This window comes from Nicotiana tomentosiformis, chromosome 5 (genome assembly GCF_000390325.3).
Source record: "Nicotiana tomentosiformis chromosome 5, ASM39032v3, whole genome shotgun sequence".
Taxonomy (NCBI): Eukaryota; Viridiplantae; Streptophyta; class Magnoliopsida; order Solanales; family Solanaceae; genus Nicotiana; species Nicotiana tomentosiformis.
Window position 1 is genome coordinate 11,031,216 of NC_090816.1, and position 23,845 is coordinate 11,055,060.

Genomic DNA, 23,845 nt, shown 5'->3' on the forward strand with positions numbered 1-23,845 from the left:
GTATATCAGTCAAAACCCAAAGAAGTGGGTTAATTGGGTAAGTATGGCATCAGATTTCATGGACAGATTCAGGTTCAATACGGAAAGCGCGCCAAATGTTTTCTACATTCAAAACCTCAAGAAGAAGGCGATAGAAATCTTATGCGAGTATGCTACTCGTTGGAGATCAGAGGCTCCAAAAGTAAGGCCATCACTTGAAGAAGAACAAATGAACAAGTTCTTTGTTAGAGCATAGGATCCGCAGTATTATGAAAGGTTGATGGTCATCGAGAATCACAAGTTCTCGGACATCATCAAGCTAGGGGAAAGAATATAAGAAGGAATCAAGAGTGGGATGGTAACTAATTTCAAGGCACTATAGGCCACGAATAAATCTTTGCAATCAGGAGGTATTTGAAAGAAGAAAGAAGTGGGTGCCGTGATGGTAGCCCAGGGCCCTAAATCTCCCCTCACATACCAAACACCTCTACCCATATTTCAACCCTCACACCCAAAATACCAATACCTTGTCGCCACCTACCATACCTACAACAATCAACCTGCATATTACCATTCACCTCCACCCGCCGACCAAAACTACCCAAAGCCACGTCCAAATTTCGACTGCATACCTCCTAGACAATACACCCCAATTGCTGAACCCATCGCCCAACTGTATGAGAGACTTAAGGCCGCTGCTTACGTCACCCCTATTCCTGCTGTTGTTTTGGAAAATCCTTCCCAATGGGTCAACCTTAAAAAAACACATGCTTATCATTCAGGCATGAAAGGTCATACCATTAAGGAATGTCGTACATTGAAATACAAGATTCATACATTGATCTACACCAAGGTTATACAAGCAAATAAAGCTGGACCGAACGTCCACAACAACCCTCTCCCGAATCATAGAGGTAAGGGAGTGAATGTGATAGAAACAGATGAGGAGTGGGATCAGGAAGGGTCCATTAGACTCATTCGAGAGGGAGACACTCCTAAAACATCTATGGCCACCCTCACGCCAGTTGTGGTACAAAACCAGGCGCCATTTGAAGTTGAGATAGCTACACATTTCACTGTAATGGTATCTCCCACACCATCTTATGGGCTTGTTGCCATCCCATGGGATTATGTTGCGGAAGCAAGAAGAAAGGGAAAAGCCAAAATGGAAGAAACAAGTGTCGCGCAAGGTATAACTAGAACTAGTAGAGTTTACACACTTGAGAATCTGGGAGGAACAAGCAAGGAAACTGAACCTAAATCGCCTGTTGTTGAGACCGACACTGACGATCTTTGGAGAAAGATACAAGCAAGAGAATACTCTATTGTTGACCACCTGAACAAGACCCCTGCTCAGATATCTATCTTATCACTGTTGCAAAACTCAGACACGCACAAGAATGATTTGATGAAGGTGCTAAGTGAAGCTTATGTACCCGCCGGCATCACTAGTGGAGAGATAGCTAACATGGTCGAACAGATATTAGAGAGTCACAAAATCAATTTCCACAAAGATGAGTTACCACCAGAAGGACTCAGTCACAACAGGGAATTGCATATCATAGTGAAATTTTAGGACAAGCTCATTGCCAGGGTCTTGACAGATGGAGGTTCGAGCCTGAACATATGCCTACTGACCACTCTAAAAAGATTAGGTAAAGGCATGTACGAGATACGCATGGGAAGCATGAATGTGAAGGCAATTGACGGATCTCAGAGAGACACTATCGGGGAAATCAACCTTGATCTACAGATGTGTCTGACTTGGTTTGACGTTGAGTTCCAAGTGTTAGAAATATCTACTACTTACAACTTATTATTAGGACAACTATGGATACATGCAGCTGGAGAAGTGGCTTGTACTTTGCACCAAGTTGTGAAGTTCGAATGGAATCATTAGGAGGTGATCATTCATGGAGACGGAAGCAACCCTGCCGACACCAACGAGATCGTTCTAGTCATCGAAAATAAGAGGAAGTTGAGTGCGAAAACATATCACCGCATTGAGTGGGCGAACGCAACTGAAAAGGATCGATGGTGGAGCAAGAAGATAGAAAGCATATTGCTGTGGACGGGATATGAATCGGTCGAGGGTCTTGGCAAAAAGCTTCAGGGGATCACTAAACCTGTACAATCACAGTACCATGGCACGACCTTTGGACTCAGATATGAATACACCGTGCAAGAACATCAAAATTGGATATTGCCATGGCACGCCCCTTATTATCTGCTGGAACAACCCGTACCACCATTGTAGCAAACATTCCGTCAAGCCGACATGATGTGGGGAACCGAAGAAGATGAGATTTTGGCTGGTATCATAAATCTATTTCAAGATGAAGAAGACATGGACCGCAGTGCAATTGTTAAGGAGGAGGAGGAGGATATTACTTCTCAAACAATGGAAGAAGGAGCTATTCTCAAAATCTGGATCGCTGCACCATCCCGGGCTCGCCGAGTTCCCGGGCAGCCTAGCAAATTAGCATGAATTATTTTCAAATAGTTTTGAGAATTTAATACATTTTCAGTATTTTGTTTGAAATAATTACTCGATTCATCGAGTCGTACTTGTTGACATTTTAAAGTTTTATTAATGCATTACTGCTTTTTATATTTACCATTATTTTCTACATTCTTTTCAGCATAATTATTACATATCATGTTGAACCTACGACTGTGACACCTAATGAGACAACGCAACATAAGGACAGTGATTTGGAAGATCTAGAGTATGATATAGTTCTAGAGGAAATTGTCAAAGAAGTAGAGAATTTTGAAAATAAACCAAAGTCTAATTTGGAGAAAACTGAGGTCGTTAACTTTGGGGATTCTGAAACAGTCAAGGAAACTCGCATACGCATCCATCTATCACCGACAAAAAAAAAAGAGTATATCATGTTTCTAAAGAAGTATAAGGACATCTTCGCATGGTCCTACGATGAAATGACTAGTTTAAGCACATCCATAGTAGCTCACAAGCTACCCACCAATCCCATGTGTCCACCGGTAAAGCAGAAGCTCATAAAGTTCAAGTCGGATATGAGTTTGAAGATAAAAGAGGAGGTCACCAAGCAAATCAAAGTCAAGGATCTCCGAGTGGTCGAATACCCAACCTGGTTAGCCAACATTGTGTCAGTTCCAAATAAATATGGCAAAGTTAGAGTATGTGTCGATTATCAAGATTTGAACAGAGCGAGTCCTAAGGATGATTTTCCGCTGCCCAACATACACATACTGATTGACAACTGTGCCAAGCATGAACTGCAATCCTTTGTTGACTATTTCGCAGGATACCATCATATTTGGATGGATGAAGAGGATGCCGAAAAGACAACCTTTATCACAGTGTGGGGAATATATTGTTACAAAATGATGTCGTTTGGTTTGAAGAATGCTGGGGCCACCTATATGAGGGCCATGCCGACTATCTTCCACAACATGATACACAGGGAAATAGATGTGTGCGTGGATTATGTTATCATCAAATCTAAAAGGAGTTCGGATCACACAGCAGACTTGAAGAAATTTTTCGATCGGTTTCGAAAATACAATTTGAAGTTGAATCCTTCAAAATGTGCCTTCGGAGTCCATGTTGGAAAGTTGTTAGGTTTCATCAACATCCACCGAGGTATTGATTTAGACCCGTCAAAAACTCAAAGCTATCCAAGATTTGCCGCCGCCAAAGAATAAGAAAGATGTGATGCGTTTTCTAGGGTGCCTCAATTATATCAACTGTTTTATAGCACAATCAACAGTGATATGTCAACCAATCTTCCAAATGCTAAGGAAAGGTGCTGCAACAAGCTGGACTAAAGAATGCCACAAAGCCTTCGACAAAATCAAGGAGTATTTATCTAAACCGCCCGTGCTGGTCCCACCAGAACCAAGAAGACCTTGTTGCTTTATCTGTCTGTGTTGGATGGGGTATTTGGTTTCTTTCTAGGACAACATAACGAAACTAGAAGGAAGGAACATGCGATACTTTATCTGAGCAAGAAGTTCACACTTACGAAGCCCGGTACTCTTTGTTGGAACGCACCCACTACGCTTTGACATGGATAGCCTAGAAATTGAAATATTACTTCTGTGCGTACACTACATATCTCATATCAAGGATGGATCCGCTAAAATACATCTTTCAAAAACCCATGCCTAAGGGTAAGTTAGCAAAGTGACAAATATTGCTGAGTGAGTTTGACATCGTATATGTAACTCATAAGGTAGTCAAAAGGCAAGCATTAGTGGATCATTTGGCAGAAAATCCCGTAGGCAGAAAATACGAACCATTAAAAACGTATTTTCCCGACGATGAAGTATCATTTATAGGAGAATATATTACCGAGGCGTACGATGGTTGGAGGATGTTCTTTTACGGAGCAACAAACTTCAAAGGAGTGGGTATCAGAGCTATCTTAGTGTCCAAAATCGGTCAACACTACCCGATATCTGGAAAACACAAGTTCACGTGCACCAACAATATGGCAGAATATGAGACCTGCATCTTGGGATTCTGGTTGGCTGACGACATGAACGTTCAGGAGTTGCTGGTAATATGAGATTCTGATTTATTAGTACACCAGGTACTAGGAGAATGGGCTACTAAGAATACCAAAATACTGTCATACTTGCATTGTGTACAGGAGCTGATCAAGAGGTTCATAATGATAGAATTCAAACATGTTCCAAAGATTCAGAATGAGTTCACAGATACGTTAACCACTTTGCCTTCCATGATACAACACCCAGGCAAGCATTTCATTGACCCTATCCCAATAGGAATTCATAAGTAGCCATCTTATTGTGCACATGTTGAAGAAGTTATTGACGGAAATCCGTGGTTTCACGACATGAAGGAATACTTGGAAAAGGGAGAATATCCATAACACGCTACACACATTGAGAAGCGCACACTTTGAAGATTGGCCAACCACTTCTTTCAAATTTGAGGAATTCTGTATAGAAGAACTCCCGACCTGGGATTACTGCGATGTGTCGATGCTAAGGAGGCATCTAGATTGCTCGAGGAAATATATGCCGGAACTTGCGGACCTCACATGGATGGTTTCGATTTTGGCCAAGAAGATATTAAGAGCAGGGTATTTCTAGATGACTATGGAAACATACTACATCAAATATGTTCAAAGGTGTCACCAATGCCAGATACATACTGATACGATACGAGTGCCTCCCAACGAACGTAATGCAACTAGCTCGCCCTGGCCTTTTTCTGCTTGGGGCATGGATGTCATTGGACCAATCAAACCTGGTGCTTCAAACGGACATAGGTTCATTCTGGTGGCTATAGACTACTTCACAAAATGGTTTGAAGCCTCATCCTACAAAGTTGTAACTAAGAAGGTTGTAGCAAATTTTGTTGGGGACTACATTGTTTGTCAATTTGGAGTACCCGAATCAATCATTAATGACAATGCCGCCAATCTCAACAGTGACTTGATGAAAGCTATGTGTGAAACATTCAAGATCAAGCATCAAAACTCTACATCATACATGTCGCTAATGAATGGCGCCGTAGAAGCCGCCAATAAGAATATCAAGAAAATATTGAGGAAAATGATGGACAACTACAAACAATGGCATGAAAAGCTACCATTTGCTTTACTCAAGTATCGATCCACAGTTCGTACATCAACTGGGGCAACTCCCTATTTACTGGTTTACGGTACTGAAGATGTTATTCCCGCCTAAGTGGAGATCCCTTCCTTAATAATCATACAAGAAGCCAACCGGTATGAACAACTAGCTTTCATTGATGGAAAAAGAATGAACGTAGTGTGTCACAGTCAACTCTACCAGAATAGAATGGTAAGAGCTTTCCACAAAAAGGTTAGGTCAAGGCAATTCACACCGATGCAATTGGTACTGAAACGGATCTTCCCACATCAGGATGAAGCAAAAGGGAAATTCTCGCCCAACTGGCAAGGCCCTTACATGGTCCACCGTGTATTAACAAGAGGAGCACTTATACTTGCAGAAATGGATGGACAAATTTTTCCAAAACCCAACAATTCGGACGCAATCAAGAGATACTATGTTTAAGATTATGTTTGCACTTTCTATTTAATATAACTAAACAATGCTTGATCTGATTCCCGTTTAAGAGGGGATACATAGGAAGCCCTATGGGTTCGGTCACATCATAATAAAATCTTCATTCCCTCTATAGTCAGAAACTGGGGCAAGAACTCGACTTTTCCTGATCTCATCATGATTAGAATCGCCAAGGAATGTATCGCTAGAAGTATGCATTTAAACTGGGACAGAATTATGAGGAGGATCCTCAAATTTCTAAGTCAAGGGGTTGCAATGTCTCAAAAGCGTGTCACAGTCATCAATTCAACAATTATTCTCCCTCATGCATTATCACATATTTCGGATAACTACATTTTTATAAACAATGCATGTCTTTCGAAATTATATTTTTTATAGCAGCCAGACGTTACCCGGGGTGACTCAAGCAGGACCTCCAGACAAGAGTAAAGGCAAAGCAAGGAATAGAGAGCACGAACCAACCTCCCCCCCCCACACAAAACTCACGATATTTCTTTGGATGCAGGCACAATGAATATAACAGGAACTTTCGCAAATACATACACACAGCAAGACCACTATCTTCACACCGACAAAAGTCGCCCCAACGCAAATACATCAAGCTAAGAAATGCTTCATACTTTCGCATTTAGTCATTGCTTTTCTTGCATAGGGATAAACATTCCCTTCATTATTGCATAAGGCTAAGCACTGCCTTCCTTTGCATGAGACTAGGCATTATCTCTACTCCTTGCATAGAACTAAACACAACCCTCACATTGCATGCGACTATGCACTGTCTCCATTCCTTGCATGAGACTAAGTATTGTCTCTACTCCTTGCATAGGTATAAACATTGCCCTCACCTTGCATGAGATTAAGCATTGTCTACATCCTTTGCATGGGGCTGAGCACTGCCTCCATACTGCATAAGGCTAAACACTACCTTTCTTGCATGAAACTAAACACTGTCTCTGCTCTTTGCATGAGACTAAGCATTGTATCCATTATTGCATAAGGAAAAGTTTTGACATTCTTTGCATGAGACTAAGCACTGTATCCATTCCTTGCATAAGACTAAGCACTGCCTCCATACCGCATAAGGCTAAGCTCTGCCTTTCTTTGCATGAGACTAAGCATTGTCTCTATTCTTTGCATAAGGATAAGCACTTTCTCCACACTGCATAAGGCTAATCACTGCCTCACCATTGCATAAAGCCAAGCAATGCCTTTCTTTGCAAGAGATTAAGCATTGTCTTCACTTTTTGCATCGGGTTAAAACACTGTCGTCATCCCATACGAGACTAAGACTCGTCTCGTCTCGTTATCATATATGACTGAGCATCACCTATTTCCTTTATCAAGCGATCGATATTAACACATACTTGCATTTCATGGGCTGAAACATCTCCACATTGTCCGAAGGCGTCATAGTCTAAAGGCACCATCCTCATAGCCAAAAGATACCATGCCATTGCCTGAGGATCTCTCAAAATTTTATGTCATTATCCTAAGGCGTCATAGTCCGGAGGAACTATCCTCATGGCCCAAGTAAAATATTCCATGGCCTGCGAATCCCTTCTCATACGCTTCATGGCCCAGGATGTCATGGTCTAAGGACATTATCCTCATCGTCCAAAGATATCCTTCAAGGTCCAAAGGGAATTTGCATCATGTTTAAATTACGCAATAACCCCATATATTCACGTGCATCATGTTTTAAGTATTGCATGTAACTTGGGAGGTAACCGCTCTACAAACAGGAGCAATTCTCGGTCTGGTTTCCATTCACATCCTTTAACTATCTCAAAGGTAACAGATAATCAGCAATCGACTACCTTTTGTTCTATAACCGTTCGAATATCTACTTTGTACACCAGTAATGTTCAATTCGCGTTCATGGTTCTACCTAAAATTATCTTTTACCAACGACACTATCCTACCCAAAAGATCCTTTTGAAACATATGACCACTCTTATAACAACTCCATCGGCTTCGTTCGCTATTAGATCCAGAACTACACATGACCTGCTTTCCGTAAAACCAGAGATATGTAGGCAACTCAAGAACCAGGGTTCAACCCCCATTTTTATCAAAACACATCATTCCTCACTCACTTCGGACAAATTGGTCATCATTTTCCTTACCCGACAACTCTTTCATCATTCCCGGTTAAAGAAAGGCAGCTGTTGATACCCAATTTTGCCCTCATATTTTTAAATGTCATATATGCGTTAAATATCATTCCCGCACCATCACCAATTTACAAGAGTCATAGAAGTATTTTTTATAATGTTTCATAATTTTAAAGCTTTAAAATTAATTTTCTTCCATTTAAATTACTTGAATATGTATTAATTACCTCTTAAATTATTTTGTGATGATTTAATCATCAAAATTCATTATATATATATACATCTACATATATATATATATATATATATATATTATAATATTTTACTTCATTTCATATAATTATCTTTGCATTTTTTGAGCCATTTACATAATTTTACAATAATAGCCTATATTCTATGCATAATTATATTTATTACATTATTCAAGCTAAAATAGCATTTTATAATGTTAATTTATTATTTTCAATCATTTTATTACACAAGTAATGTTTTATTATCTATGAATTATTTTTTTTATAAATTATGTTTTAACAATTTTTGTGTATTTAATTATTAGCCCAATATAGGGCTAATTTTCAGACCAAAAACCTTGGCCCAATAACCTTTAACCCAGCACCAGCAGCCCACTATCCTATACCCATATCTTGACCCGCCCCACTTCCATTTAATCAAGGCCATTGATCTCAGATGATCAACGACCCACAATAATCTTCCCCATTTCCTTATATCCCCTTAACCTAAACCCTAGGGACATTCCCACCTAGAAAGCCACCTCTGAAGCCTCTCCATCCCACTCATCTCTGAGAAACCCTAGCCGTGATACCCTCAAATCCTCTCCGAATCCGGCCCCGATATGGAATCTTTTCATGATTCTCTTGCCTTATTTTGTTACTACTTACGTATTTATGGTGTTACTTGATGTTTACCTAACTTTGGTAAACGCTACCTGCAAGACGAGCCTGATTTGGCTCTATTCTTGTAAATATTTGGCCGATGTTTCATCTTTATATACTCTACAATGAACGATTCTCGCATTTCCGACGAGATTCATGGCCATTGGACTTAACTAGGGTTTGAATTTTCGATTTCCCTTTTACCGGTTCTATTACTGATTGCATGTGATATTTTTTCCTTATTTTGTGATTGATTAATTATTTTCCATGTTTACTTGCTTGATTCTACCACTATATAACCTCCACAATTTCCCCTTTAGATAGACTTTAACCACCTTAAGAACTATCCCCTCACTCTGACTTATTCGATACTATACGAAAATTGAGCCTCTTGGATGGCTGAAAGCCAAGGTCACTGTATTCTGTTAAACCTTCTTCCAGTGCAACCACTGCTCGGGGTCCGTTTTGCGGCTCTAATGAACTCTAAAGCACTGGAGGTTTGGGGTTTTTTCATTACTCTCCTATAAGTGCTGCTATTCCTAAGATTTAGAGTTTCTCGTTCTTTATTAGTTTGTTTGCAAACTGGTAAGTTCTCAAGCTCCCTCAGTTATGTTTCCTCCCTACTTGTGTTCATGCTTCTGAATGTCCCTGTTATGTGTCCTTTTAAAGTCAATATGATGCTATGCCAACTTTGTTTGATCTTTCTCTTGTAATTCTTCATCCGGATTCGAGTAAGTTAGCTTGATTAGAAGGTTCTCTGGATTATGACACTTGTTTGAAGTTGTTATGTTGATAAATGCATGCTGCCTCATATTGACTGTTTAATACTGTCTCAATTTGAACGTTTACCTTGAAACTACAGGGGATTATTGTTTGCCCAGAATTTGTCTTAATTGGTTTTTGAATCCTTTGTATAGGCTCTACTATTGTCCTTATTTACATGAATCTTTGCTTTAATCAAACATGTGACTTTAAGAATTGTAATGTGGTGTTTAGCAAACTCTGTGCTCTTTAGTATTGGTTAGGTTCCTAGTTGAATTAAAATACACATGTTTTTCTGTATTATTCCTGGTCGACTGATTTATGTTTTGAAATCTGTCTGCTCTGCTTGACCCTAAGTTGACAATCTCTTCTACCATGGTAATTTTGAACTTGGGAATATTTGTGTAGTACTTAACAAAATTAAGATATTTATTAGTTGCTATAGATTATGCATGTCTACTTGCTTGCTGTGTGTAATTGTCCTCCTCTGACTATGGCTCTATCAGACCTTCCTAACTTAGATTCATAGTTTTAAAATCCCTTTGGACTAATTCTGAACTATGCTCTGTCCTAGACCCACTCTGGACAGCTTAATATGTGCATCTTGTGTATGCTCACCTTGTTGACTCTAAGTGGCGTGTTTCCTCAACTCCTATGATGTTATGCCTATCTTTAGCGTGTCCTCACCTACTTAATGATTCAACCCATGTTATTAGTTTACCATATAAAATTTACCATGTTGAAATTGAATCTATTTCATGTACCTTACTTAATAAAATCTATCACTCTTGTTTCTAAATGATCATGTGTTCATGAATTTTGCTAAATGTCACACAATCATGTCGTTATGAGGCATTTCTTTAAAAACTGTTTAGTTGATTTCCATGTATGGTCCATTAATTTGTTTAGTATAGTGGTCAATATTGTCATTATTGGACTGGAAAATGAGTCCATGTGAGACTTTGGGTTATGCAAATGGACATACTCTCCTGTTTTGGGAAGTGTTTGGATCTAGGCTTGCTATTCGAGTAAAAGAAAGTCTGTTGAAGGCCCAGGTAGTGCTGGGTTAGATCCTTTTGAGTCTGCTCTATATATTGGTTCTGTAATCCTATCAATTCCATAATATTATGTATGTTTCTTCTCTTGTCATTGAGCATGTAATAATTTGTAATAACGAATAATGGGGAGATTAATGAAAAATGGGCTAAGGTATACTAATATTTGCATGAAAGGGAAGAAAACATGCCTATAGGGTCTCTGTGAAATATTTTTATTCCATTTAGCATGTCTTGTTTGTTATTCCGTTTGGTATGTTGCACACTAATAGAAATCATGCCTATAGGAATCATGCACACCTCACTTGTACACTGTTCAAACACGTTAGTCTAAGTATCTACCATACTCATTTCTATGTTACTACTGTACATTTAGACAACATGCCTATAGGATGTATATGCTTTTATTAATCTAGATATCATGTCCATATGACTTCAAATAATCAATTGGTCAATTGCTTCTACTACTTCTAGTGTACTGCCCATCTAGATATCATGACTATAGGATTCTAATCTTTAATAGACTATTTCCGTTATTTTCATTACACTACCCCGCCTATATGACATGTCTATAGGGATAAAGTGTAATAAAATCAAGCCTAATTGTCAATTGTTAGAAATCCTACCTATAGGATGTTATTGCAAGCATAAGAACTTGTTTATGAGATCGACGTTGTTAGTACTAGGCTCTCAAAAATATCTCACTGCCTAATTATGTAACTATTAGAAACCATGTCTATAAGACATTAACGTATGCCTAAGGTGCGCACTTATAAAATCGGCATTAGTAAACTGGTAAATTGTATCGCTTTATTGCCTCACCAACAATTAAAAATCATGCCTATAGGACTTGTGATGTTTTAACCTACCTATACGATACTTATATAGTACTAGAATCAAGAATCACCTAGAAACCATGCCTATAGGACTTTAAATTTTGATTCTGAAACTATAAATTGCCTGAATTGCCCGTCTGCATTTGTTGTTTATGTGTGGAGGCTAACTTGGGCCTTTAATTGTCTTTATATGAAGTCCTATCTGTTTTGAATGTCAACTTGTTGTATCATTTTGAGCAACCTAAGATGAGTCTAGAACCGCCTAATAGTAGGTCCAAAGCCTCCTGGACCATAGGTATGGGACGGGTAGTGCACGCATATGGTACGATTTAGAATTGAATTAGAGCGCCTTTAAGTAACAACCTCAACATAGTAATTGGGTTGCAGGCGATGATAGTCTATGCCTGCTAAATAATATGAGCAACCCCTACCTTAAGGGAGTTGTAAAATATTATTTATGTTGCACGTGGTGATCCTTTAAGCTAAAAAACATAGGACCCCCTTTCTTTTTGTACATGTTATTTACACTTAGTCACTTAACATAGATCAATATGGTTGCATTCTTGTAGTCATTAAGATTTGTACTGATTCTCATGTGTTATAATATGACTCTTGGACTTCTAAATTTTCCTTTATTTATTTGATCATCTAGCCTAATTACATAATCTACATAGTTTAAACTTCGGCCAGGACCCACAGTTATGGACCTCGAAGAGTTCCTAATAACTTCTCTTTGCGGTAATTTGAGCCCTTACTCGATCTTTGGTGGCGTTGACTAGTCAAACAAAGTTATTTTCAAATAGGTGCCCTAACGCACCTTAAAATCATTAGGTGGCGACTATTCTCTTTTAATACCTCCTTTAAAAGAGTTGTCACACGTCGAAACCGACTTTCACGAGAAAATGAGGCACGACAACTTGTATTCCAGACGGTTTTTGTATTAATATTGTACTTCTTAGTAGATGCCCATGCACTTGTGACACCGGATTTTGGGAGTTCCTACTGGTTGTTCATTATTATAGTTCATGAAATTATCAACATTTCACCTTGAAATTATATTTTGTACAGAAATTGGAAAATAAAATCATGGGTTTTGTATGAGTACCATCTTTCTTGCTATTTAATTAATGAAAATTGTGATTTCAAAGTAATAAAATGAGTAAATGAGTTGATCAATCACCGTTGGCTTGCCTGACGATGGTGTTATGCTCCATCACGACCTTTAGTGGATTTTGGATCGTGCCAGCTTGGTATCAGAGCGTTAGGTTCACTTAGGTCTCACAAGTCATGATCAAGTCTAGTAGAGTATTGCGGATCAGTACGGAGACGCCTGGACTTATCTTCGAGAGGCTACAAAGCTATTAGGAGCACTTCCCTACTTGATTCCTCTTCTTGCAATTTGATTCCTTGGAGGCTTGTGCCTTTATTTTCTTCCTACTCAACCTTATGCAATGTGAAGCACTTGTTATCAATTGGGAATCGAGGAGTTATAGTGGTACTGCAAATGTGGTGCAGGATGTTTTTCCCTACGTCTTCGGGGAGACTATTATCGTCGTCTTGCGAAAGGATGTTCTGTCGTTTCAGCTCAGTATCGGTATTTCCTATGGTTTTAAGGCTATGCATAGATTGCTATGATGTTCCTGCATTGTTATCGCACAGTGTTGGTGTAATTGTAGGGTGTTTGTCTATGTGTCAAGCCAATGAATGACTCGAAAGGAGGATCTCTCACTGCGTGGTTTAGGGGTTCAACATTTGATTCCAACGGGGGAAATACAATCGATCTATAGATGTTCAGGCTTTGGGTAATGGATGAGACTTGATATTTTTTAGCGATGTGGAATTCTCATTTATGAGGTGGTGTCGTTGTCCTTGTTTGAACGCATTAAGGTTCGTCGGTGTTATGTTCTTCTTCAATTTTCCTTCGGGGCAGGGTGTTGTGAAATGGTGCCTTAGAAGCTGTTGTCAGAGATAGTAGAGTGTAGCAGTTTCAGAATCAAATTGGTATTTCTAATGTTGATGGCTCGAGAAAGATGATCTTCTAGAAGGTTTAGAGTTGGTAGCAATTCATTAGTTCAGGTGCTACATATATGGATTTGATTTGAGGCAACATTTGGACAACGAAGTATGAGTAAGAACATGGAGGGATGTGTCTCGCGGTGGTTGAATTACTAGCAGGTCAAGTATGAAGAGCATAGGTCGAGGAATTTTTGAAAGGATGTGGTTGAACAGAAGTGAGAATGGCGGAGTAGAATATGGATTATGTGGCAGGAAAACACTTGCCTTGAGGAAGTTTGGAACGATTTGGGAGTCATAGTGGAAGGTGACTAGGTCCACGGATTATATTTGGGTTGGTGGTTACTGTACGGAGGAAGATTTAATATGGTAGAAAGGAGTCTTCTTGAAATAAAGAAGGGTGTGAAAACTTGATTATCGTTTCAGATGCAACAATACTTGAGTTTGGAAGGTATTGTCAGACTTTCAGTAATGTCAATGGGGAGGGAACAAACTTGTACAGTTGGTGGACGAGCATGGGCTCCGGAGGATATACTGAACTCGTGGTAGTTGTACCTAGTGTAGCATCATTGGAAGATGTCACCATGGAATTCCAAATGTGGGTTATCTCCAATGAACATGTTAGCAGTTGCATGATTTTGATGAGGTTTCTATGAAGAGTTGTACTTACTACCTAACAGAAGGTCAAGTATGCGATTGTGGCTGATAATTCGGAATATTTCATGAAAAGCTTAACAAAAGATTTCGAGAAATTTGGAGGGTTAACGGTGCGATATCATAGTAATTGAGAAGGAGGAATCGTTGTGGGCTCTATATTATATAATGGTAGCTAAAAACTAAATGGGGGAGCCCACTGTCTACGATTGGACCTAATTGTGTGGTTTCTGGTTATCGGTGCATTGGTGGACTATTATGACTAAGAAAAGAAAACATCAGGAGTAATTCAAGCAAAGAACTTGATGAATGTGTGTTATACTTCGCCTTATCGATTGAGGTGCAGGTTTTGGGAAGACTTAGAGTTTATGCTTCTTGTGGAAGTAATGTACAAGGAAAATAATTCAGCCAGTTGCTTCTTTGATAGGGTGTTCATGTGCTAGAAAAGTATTGGAGTTTGGTTATATTTGGGACGAGGTCAGAGTGTATGACTCTCAACAACGGTCCTAGTGGCTTCAAGAATTAAAGTATGGTGTCTAAGAATTTTGGGTTCGTTGCGTGACTAAAGGCCGTGATTTTTGTACCATAGTGTGAAGAATACTTGGGGAATGTTTCTATGTTATCATCGGGTCTGCGGAGTAGTAATGGAGAAATGGGAGAAATGGCTTTGGATTCGTGGAAGGTCTTTCAGAATAGGTGTACCAGTATGAGATGCTATTGTACGCATGAGAAGAGTATAAAATGGTTTATGAGTATCGAGACGATGTGGTCTTATGATTCGGGTCACTCGGGATGAGTGCTAGTCGAGTTCGCAATGTTTTAAATGGAGCTATTTTTATTTCTAAGGCAAGTCAAGAGTAAATTAGAAGAAGTTGGGTCGGTTAGTAATGATTTGAATCGGCGTGATTGTGGCAATGATCAGTTCCTTCTGTATGTAAGCTATATAGGTGATTCGTGGTTGTACATGCAGGTGTAACAACCACCATAAATTGATCGATTTGGAGGTATTTGATTTTAATGGCCTTGTTATGTGTAGATGGATCCCGAAAGTGTTATGGCGGTTTAGACCACAACTTGAGGTTTGTATTTTTCTGCGGTTATGGGAATTCGGTTGCGTATTGTCATCGTTCCTATGAAATGTGTTGAATTAAAGGGGTTCTAGATGCAGTGAGCGACATGGGAATGGAAAGTGGAGAAATCATGATCGTGGTTCGACATTGGTAAGAATGTCATGAGCTCGGATGAGCAGGGAAGAATGCAGATGCTTAGAGTAAGCTGGCGTTATCTTAGTGTCGCCTGAGAATGGTGTTCTGTGGAAGAGGCATTGTGTATTGATTTGCGGATTGTGATTTGTCTTACAAAATTAGTACGGTTAGTGGTATGGAGGTGCTGATTTTGCTACTTGGTGCGGAAGGTCGTGGGAGCGTGCCCCACAAGAATATTTTTTTTATAAGTATGGCATGTTAGTCATTTGATTGTGAAAGATTAAAACCAAGTATGAAGATTATAGTAATATCGCAAATGTGAGAGTTTATGCTTGAGATGCGTTCTATTCTTTGGGATGTGGATTGTGTGAGTTTGTTCCGGATTTGACGGTTGTTCTTATGTGTCATGGAAAAGGTTATTGTGGATCCTTGAAAGGTTATTATCCCAGTATGTTATGATCAGAATCGGCTTGAGGTCTGTTGATGGGTCTAATGTGAATGTGTGCTCTACATCAGACCGGATGTGTTCATTCAGAATATCGTTGCTTATGGAAGAATATTCAGGCATTGGATGTTATTCCCGTCGTCAGTTATCCCATGTAATACTCTATTGTGCCATGTGGGTTTTGAGGCGACTTGATTATCTGCACATGTGCTAAGGTCCCGTATAGCTTGTGGTGTTATATGAGTAGGATGGCTCTCGAGATGCAGGTCATTTATCGCACCTTAGTTGTGCTTGGGTTTCATAGCGTATGGCACTATCCGTATACCCAGGGCTGTATTTTTGCACTTGGCGTACTTATGGTCGATATTCGGTACTTTGTAGGTATAAGCATTATGGTTGATGAGTATTTCCTTATTTATGGCTAAGTGTGGATCAGATGGCACGCCACTACAAGCATGTTGTTTGGATCGGGTTGCACGCCGCAACAGTGAGATGTTGAGTACACTTCCCTATATCTATTATTGTGTATTTTGTTTCTCATTCTCTGAGAAGGGTTCACAGTATCTGTTCGACCGTTTCATTCGTTACACGGTCTGGGTTGTCCTTTTCGAGAGTTCACTCCTCTTTATGTGTCACATTCGAGTTTGTAGCTTGTTGGCGCAGTCATGGCATCATATGAGATTGTTTTTGGCAGTGTCGAGGTGGCTTATTGCCCAAGCAGCGTGTACTTGGTAAGACGAGATTTTTGGACCTGAAGTCAATGCAATCAGATTTATATAAGGTATATTAAAGAGCAAATATCGTTATTTATTTTAGAATGAGGTAATGGTTCTTATCCTGAGGAGAGACTCCATAATTTGTTGATTCGGCAGGTGGTTAAAAGTTTATACACATCTCTTCCATCGTGGTAGTATTTTGAGGATTGACATCGGGCTTATATGTGTTATGATGTATGCTACGGGCGTCGAGTCAGTGAATTTGTAGTCGTTGTGCTTGGAGGAGGTTGCCTTGGGTAAATGAGTTATTCAGCGCATTGTGTGATGTCAGCATGGGTGCATGATTATGTATGGATTCAGTATGTAGAGATTGATACGGTGTTCGTATGTTTGAATAAGGTTTTGTAAAGAAATTCGGAAGTTAGAATTTGGTTCTAAGGCTTATTGACTAAATGAAAGGGGGGATCTTCAATCTGGCTCGAGCCAATATGCTCAAGTAGGTTGTGGTGGCACAGGTAGGTGCACAAGGTATTGAACAGTGATTCTGGACAACTCCGGAGCAGTTCTTAGCATGTTCGAGGACGAACGTATGTTTAAGTGGGGGAGAATGTAACGACCAACCGGTCGTTTTGAGCTCTAGCGCGTTGTCCGACAGTTTAAGGCCTTGGGTAGCTTCACTTCATGTTTTATGACTTGTGTGTGTGGTCGGAATTGAATTTCGTGAAGTTCTCGGTTGATTTGAAAAGAAAATTCTAAATTCGGAAGCTTTAAACTGGAAGAATTAACTAAGGTTTGACTTTTGAGTAAACGACCTCAGCATTGGGATTTGAAGATTCCAATAGGTTCGTGTGATGATTTTGGACTTTGGAGTATATTCGGATTGAGTGTCGGGTGGTCAGGGAGCATTTCAGTGCTTATTGTAGAAAGTTCGCATCTCTAAAAATTTAGAATTTCATAAGTTTGGTTTGAAGTGGATTTTAATGTTATCGATATTTATTTGGGGTTCCGATCCTTGGAATAGATTCGTATCGTGATTTGTGACTTGCACGCAAAGTTTGGCATCATTCCAAAATATTTTGATATGGTTCGGATGTGTTCGTCGAAGTTTGGAAGTTTGAAAGTTTAAAGAAAGATTTCGGTCGTCGATTCGTAGTTTAGAAGTTGTTTGGCATGATTTAAGGCCTTGACTAAGTTCGTAATGTGTTTTGAGATGTGTTGGTATATTTAAACGGGGGCCCGGGAGCCTCGGGTGCGAATCGGATTGGAAACGGATGGATATTGGACTTGAGAGAGGTGCTGAGGTAGGTGGTTCTGGTGCAATCACACCTGCGAAAAAAGGGCCGCAGATGCGACTCCGCAGAAGCGGCCAGGCTAGCGCAGAAGCAGATTTTTGCTGGGGAAGGCTGGGACCACAGATGCGGTCGAGTTTCTGCAGAAGCAGAACCGCACCAGCGGATGAGGCATCGTAGAAGTGAGGGCGCATAAGTGCTGGAGGGGTCGCAGATGCGGTAGACGACCTGGTCTGGGTTCTCGCAGGTGCGAGATTGAAGCCACAGAAGCGACAATTGAAGAAGCGACCTGGGGACCGTAGATGCGAAATGTCGCTAGGCAGAGTTGTTTTAAGAACGGGATTTGGCTCTTCTTCTTTCATTTTTCACTTGGGTTGGCCGAATTTGGGGAGCCATGTTGAGGGGATTTTCTACAAGAAACAGAAAGTGATTTCCCACCTATTACAAGTTAAATACATGGTTTATACATGGATTTAAGCATGGAAATTAGTAGAAATTTGGGATTTTGGTAGAAAACCTAGAATTTTGTATTTTTGGATTTTGACCCCGAAATTGGATATGGAATTAGGAATAAATCATATATTTGAATTCGTAGTATTATGAGTAGAGTTTATCTTCGAATATTTTTGGAATACGGAAACGTGGGCCTGAGGGTTGATTTTATTGACTTTTCGAGCGAAGTTAGGGATTGTTATGAATTGATTTATAATGAGTATTAGAGTATATTTTATTGGTTTGCACATTGTTTGACTAGTTTTGGAGCGACGGACATCGATTTGAGGTGCTAGAGAGGCTTTGAAGGCGGTTATGGAACTTCGGAGCGAGGTAAGTCTCATGTCTAACTCTGTGAAGGGAAAACTACCCCTAGGTTATGTATTTGTTATATGCTACTTATTGTGGGGGCTACGTACGCATGAGGTGATGAGAGTCCGTACGTAGCTAGATTCATGTTATGTCCGGGTAGACTTAGGTTCCCGCCATGCTTTAACTGCACTATTTGAGTTGTCCCTTGCCTATTAAATTCCTTTATTTTACGTTACGATTTGTGACTAGACTTGCTATTGTAGAGTTTTTACGGGCTTCATGATTAGTCGCAGAATAATTGTACTCCTCTTAAGAATTTCTCCCGCGCTATGTGATTTCATCAAAAGGGTTTCCTTATAAATTTATAACTCACACATCTATTCGTGAGTGGGGTCAATGACTCGTTAAAGTTTCTTATTCTAATGGGATCGGCCCGTTCGCCTCGGTCAGATTTTGTACTACACTCTCATGGGAGAGGGTCGTTCGCCTCGGCAGTATAATATATGCATCTATGGTTCGTTCCATTTGACCCTCGGCAGTGCACACAACTTGATAGGATCGAGCCGTACGCCTCAACATTCCTATAAATACTCTTATGTAATCGTGCATAATATTTGACAAGAAGCCAGTGTTTCTGATTTGAATTGTGACGAACCATATGGTGAGGTCCATTATATATATATATATATATATATATATATATATATATATATATATATATATATATATATATATATATATATATATATATATACACTCCAGTTGAGGAGGTAAATGCTAACTGAGAGCTTGAATTTATTATTGAGAGGAGGATTGTACCACGTATTTATACTTGTTTATTTTGTTTATTTACTCTGCCTCACATTTGTTTACTTCCTAGTGTATTTGTCTTATTGAGCCACTAGTAAGTGTCGATATCGACCCCTCGTCACTACTTCTCTGGGGTTTGGCTAGATACTTACTGGATACGCGTTGATTTACGTACGCATGCTACACTTATTGCACTTATTGTGCAGGTATATATATACATTCTCGGTGGTCCTCTGGGTGCAGAGGCGCGACTTTTTCGAGGACTTCACGGTGAGTTGTATTTTCTTGTTACGATCCGCAGCATATAGAGTCTCCTTCAGAGTTATTTATTTTAACCGTCTAACTTGTATTCCAGACGAGTGTTGTATTAATATTGTACTCCTTAGTAGATGCTCTTGCACTTATGACACCGGGGTTTGGGGGTTCCTACTAGTTGTTCATTATTGTAGTTCATGAAATTATCAACATTTCACCTTGGAATTATATTTTATACAGGAATTGAAAAATAAAATCATTGGTTTTGTACGAGTAACAACTTTCATGCTATTTAATTAATGAAAATTGTGATTTGAAAGTAATAAAATGAGTAAATGAGTTGATCAATCACCGTTGGCTTGCCTCACGGCGGTATTAGGCGTCATCACAATCTTTAGTGGATTTTGGGTCGTGACAGTAATATCTAAATTTAAATTACAAAAAATAATATTTTATTATTATTATCTCAACAGAAGTACCTCTTGCAACATCAACTTATATCAACCTAAAGTTACCCAATTTATAACAAATCAACTTATATCAACCTAAAGTTACATAATTTATTACATTCACTATTTTAATATTGAAAGACAAAGTAATATGGACATACTTGATGATTTATTGACAATAACATATTCTCACTTTTGGACTTATCAGCATATAAAATAATTAGATCAGTAGTTGCTTAATTTTATTCCACTTCAATTTTAACCATACAACTAATGTCAGTTTGCTTTTATCTATTTAAATGACACATTTCAGACATAGAGGGCGATTCAGATCACTATTTGTAAGTAAGAATATTTAATAAAACTTTTCAACTTTGTGGATCTTAATTTTATTTAACAATTCATTTTGTAAGAATCAATTTTTTTCAATTAAATAAACAATTAACTTACTTTTGATATGTGTCGTCTACCATGCATATGTCCGAAAAGAAGACGAGTTCCTGCAGGTTGACGGGTAATTGTTAATTAAATTTAACTTACCTTTAATTTTTGTAATTCGCTTTATTTTGTGTAAATAGCAATCTCAGAAGGTGCAATTATATTCCTCTATAAGTTTACTCTGATAAAATGTTTTTCATTCTAATTTACACGTATATACCAACTCTAATAGCTGTTTAAGGGCAAAATAGTGGCAGTAGAGACTATTTCCTCAATTAAAGGCAAAACTATTGTCGTTAATTTTTTGACGAAGACTTTGAATCCATCTATACAGTCTCAGAAGAGTTCATGATTATATAGTATTTGCAAGTAGAAGCCTCGCATGTTGGAAAGTTTATTACTGATAGGTGTAGTATGACAGCTCAATCCAACGAGGTTAAACAGTGCTATCTCTAGTAGAAAAGAAAAAGGATTTCCCTAGATAATATAGTGTAACACCTGAATTTGGCCCCATCACACCTACGGGTACTTATTGGGCGGAAAATTACGCTTAACATTTCAGCTTATCGGTTATCGACTTTTAAATGTACTAATACATTAGCCAATATGATATCGGTCGGTTCGGTATCGGATTATTATTGGACGGTGTATCGACTAAATCTAAGACTAAGTGACAATGAAAATTAAAATTACATATAATCCAACTTCCTCCCGAAAACAGCCTCTTTACCCCTTTGGGGTAGGGGTAAGGTCTGCGTATACTCTACCCTCCACATATCCCACTAATGGGATTATTACTGGGTTGTTGTTGTTGTTGTATAGTCCAACATCAACCGGCGAAATTAAAATAACAGCTTCCCGTATGAAAGTTATCCTCTGATGGAAACTTAGGGTCCATCAAACTGTATAGAGGACCTGGTTCTCTATCAGTTCCCACAGAACACACACAATCAAAAATAAGTAAATGACACAGCAGAGTTTTTACGTGGAAAACTCCCAGTTCACGGGATTAAAAACCATGACCTACACTCGTAGGATTTCAACTTCACTACTGATCAAATTTCATATTACAAACTATTGTAACCTAGGAATTAAACTCTTAATCTCTCACTCACTTGTAATAACTCTATTACAAGCCTATTTGTAATAACTCTATTACAAAGCTCACAACTCAACTAACACTAGCCAAGACATAAACACAAGGTTTCTGGTTTTACAAATGGTTTCCTACACAATTTTTCTAGCTAAGCTAAGTAGGAATTAAAAGTAAATCACTCTAACAAAGGTACAACACAACTAAGGACATATGATAACACAGTGCTGGAAACTAGTTCTTTGTTCTTGAAGCCTTGAAGTCACTTGCAAGATGGTAGCACACTTGAGAGAGAAGCTTGATGATTTTTCAAGTGTTCAAGTGTATATTTTCCCTTGCTTCATGTTAATAATATACAAGTGATGTCACTTGGATGATGCAAGCAATATTCTGGTACAAGGCATTCCCCATAAAGTGACTGTTGCACTATTTGCCATGTTGTGTGTGTGTAGAGGAACAGTTGCAGTGACTTTACAGCCGTGGGGAGTTGACTGGTACAGTTAGCAAAGGAACTGATGTCCATATGTTCCTTCTATCATCTCTTTGACTCTAGTTGTTGGAACTTCTACCCGACTTGAGACTTGTTGTTCTTGAGCACTTTGAGGTTATGTAACAGGTTCTTGATCTGGTTCTTATCATAAAGTTTGTTAGATTATCAAAATATAACAAGGCACATAACTTATTAATTTTTCCCTTTTTGATATGACAAACTTATAATTGAAGTTCCCCCTGATATCCAGATCACCTTACAATATTTCCTGTATTCCACCTAAGAACATGTTCCCCCTCTCAATTAATTTTCCCCCTTTTGGCATCATAAAGAGATTATTCACAAGTAATAAGCAAAAATAAGTCCAGCATGGTTAACTCATGCCACATGTGTGTACATAAGCATGGCTAAAAATAGAGCATAAGAGTATAACATAGATAGTAAAAGGATAGGATGCTCATTAATTTGAAAGAAAAGAGAACAGAAATAGTAGTACCATTGTTACACAACCATTCACAAAAAAAAATAACTTAAAAGTTCCAGCCACAACAACAACCAAAAAAGGACCAAGTATGACGGACATTATTTAACTAGACACTAGGTAGGGAACTGTTTTAAGGAGCACTAGAATGGGGAGGCAGGGATGAAGAGGCAAGGGTTCTGAGGATAATATCCATTCGAGCATTTGCAGACACTTGCTCGTTAAGCAGCCGCTACTTCAGGTCCTTGACCTTTTTTTTGAGATCTGCATTTTCCTTGGTCATACGGGCAACCTCTGTTCCTTGTGCACTGCTGGAACCATGTGCCTCCTAGTCCTGACTAAGCTGCCCTTCAAGAATATCATTTCGTGCCTTCAACCTCCTTATCTCCTCATTTGCAGCTTTCTGAGCATTAATCAATTGAGAGATAGTAGAATTGCTACCAACCCCTCCTTTATTATCAATACACTCACATTCCTCCAAGGTGATCTTTGAGAAGGTCTGCTTGCGAGTTCCCAGGGTTGATTTTCCCAAAGGGACTTTGAAGAAGTTAAATTCCTTAGTGAGCAAGAACCTATAGGCAACCCATGATTACCATCCTTAAAGTCCCTCACTTTCTTCATATGCTATATCATGAGACCATGCAGATTGATAGTGGTGTAGGCATCTAGTGCTTCCATGAGAAATAGGTATGCTCTTGACGTAATGGAACACCTTTCTGCACATGGAAGCAAGACGTTATTCACCACCTTGAACAACAGTTGATACACTGGAAGGAGGGCCTTCTTGTGCACCCGTTCCTATTGTTGCACAACATCATCCTTCAAAATGGAACTTCTGAAATTGGGAGAACAAGTCCCCTTAATGGATGATATCCCTCCAGTAGGCACTCCCAAAATGTTCCTCAACACAGCCTCGTCTCATCACAAAATCTACTCCGTTGACCTTCAAGCAGATGTTATCATCTTCCAATGTGAACATGTCTGCATAGAATCTA

The 23,845-nt window shown here is 39.0% G+C and overlaps 1 protein-coding gene across 1 annotated transcript; it reads left to right on the forward strand.

The window, feature by feature from the left end:
* Window positions 1-421: 421 nt before the first annotated feature.
* LOC138891917 (uncharacterized) lies at window positions 422-1,555 on the forward strand. Its single transcript, XM_070175604.1, has one exon. It carries the CDS (start codon window positions 422-424, stop codon window positions 1,553-1,555), a length of 1,134 nt encoding a protein of 377 aa, XP_070031705.1.
* Window positions 1,556-23,845: the final 22,290 nt, after the last annotated feature.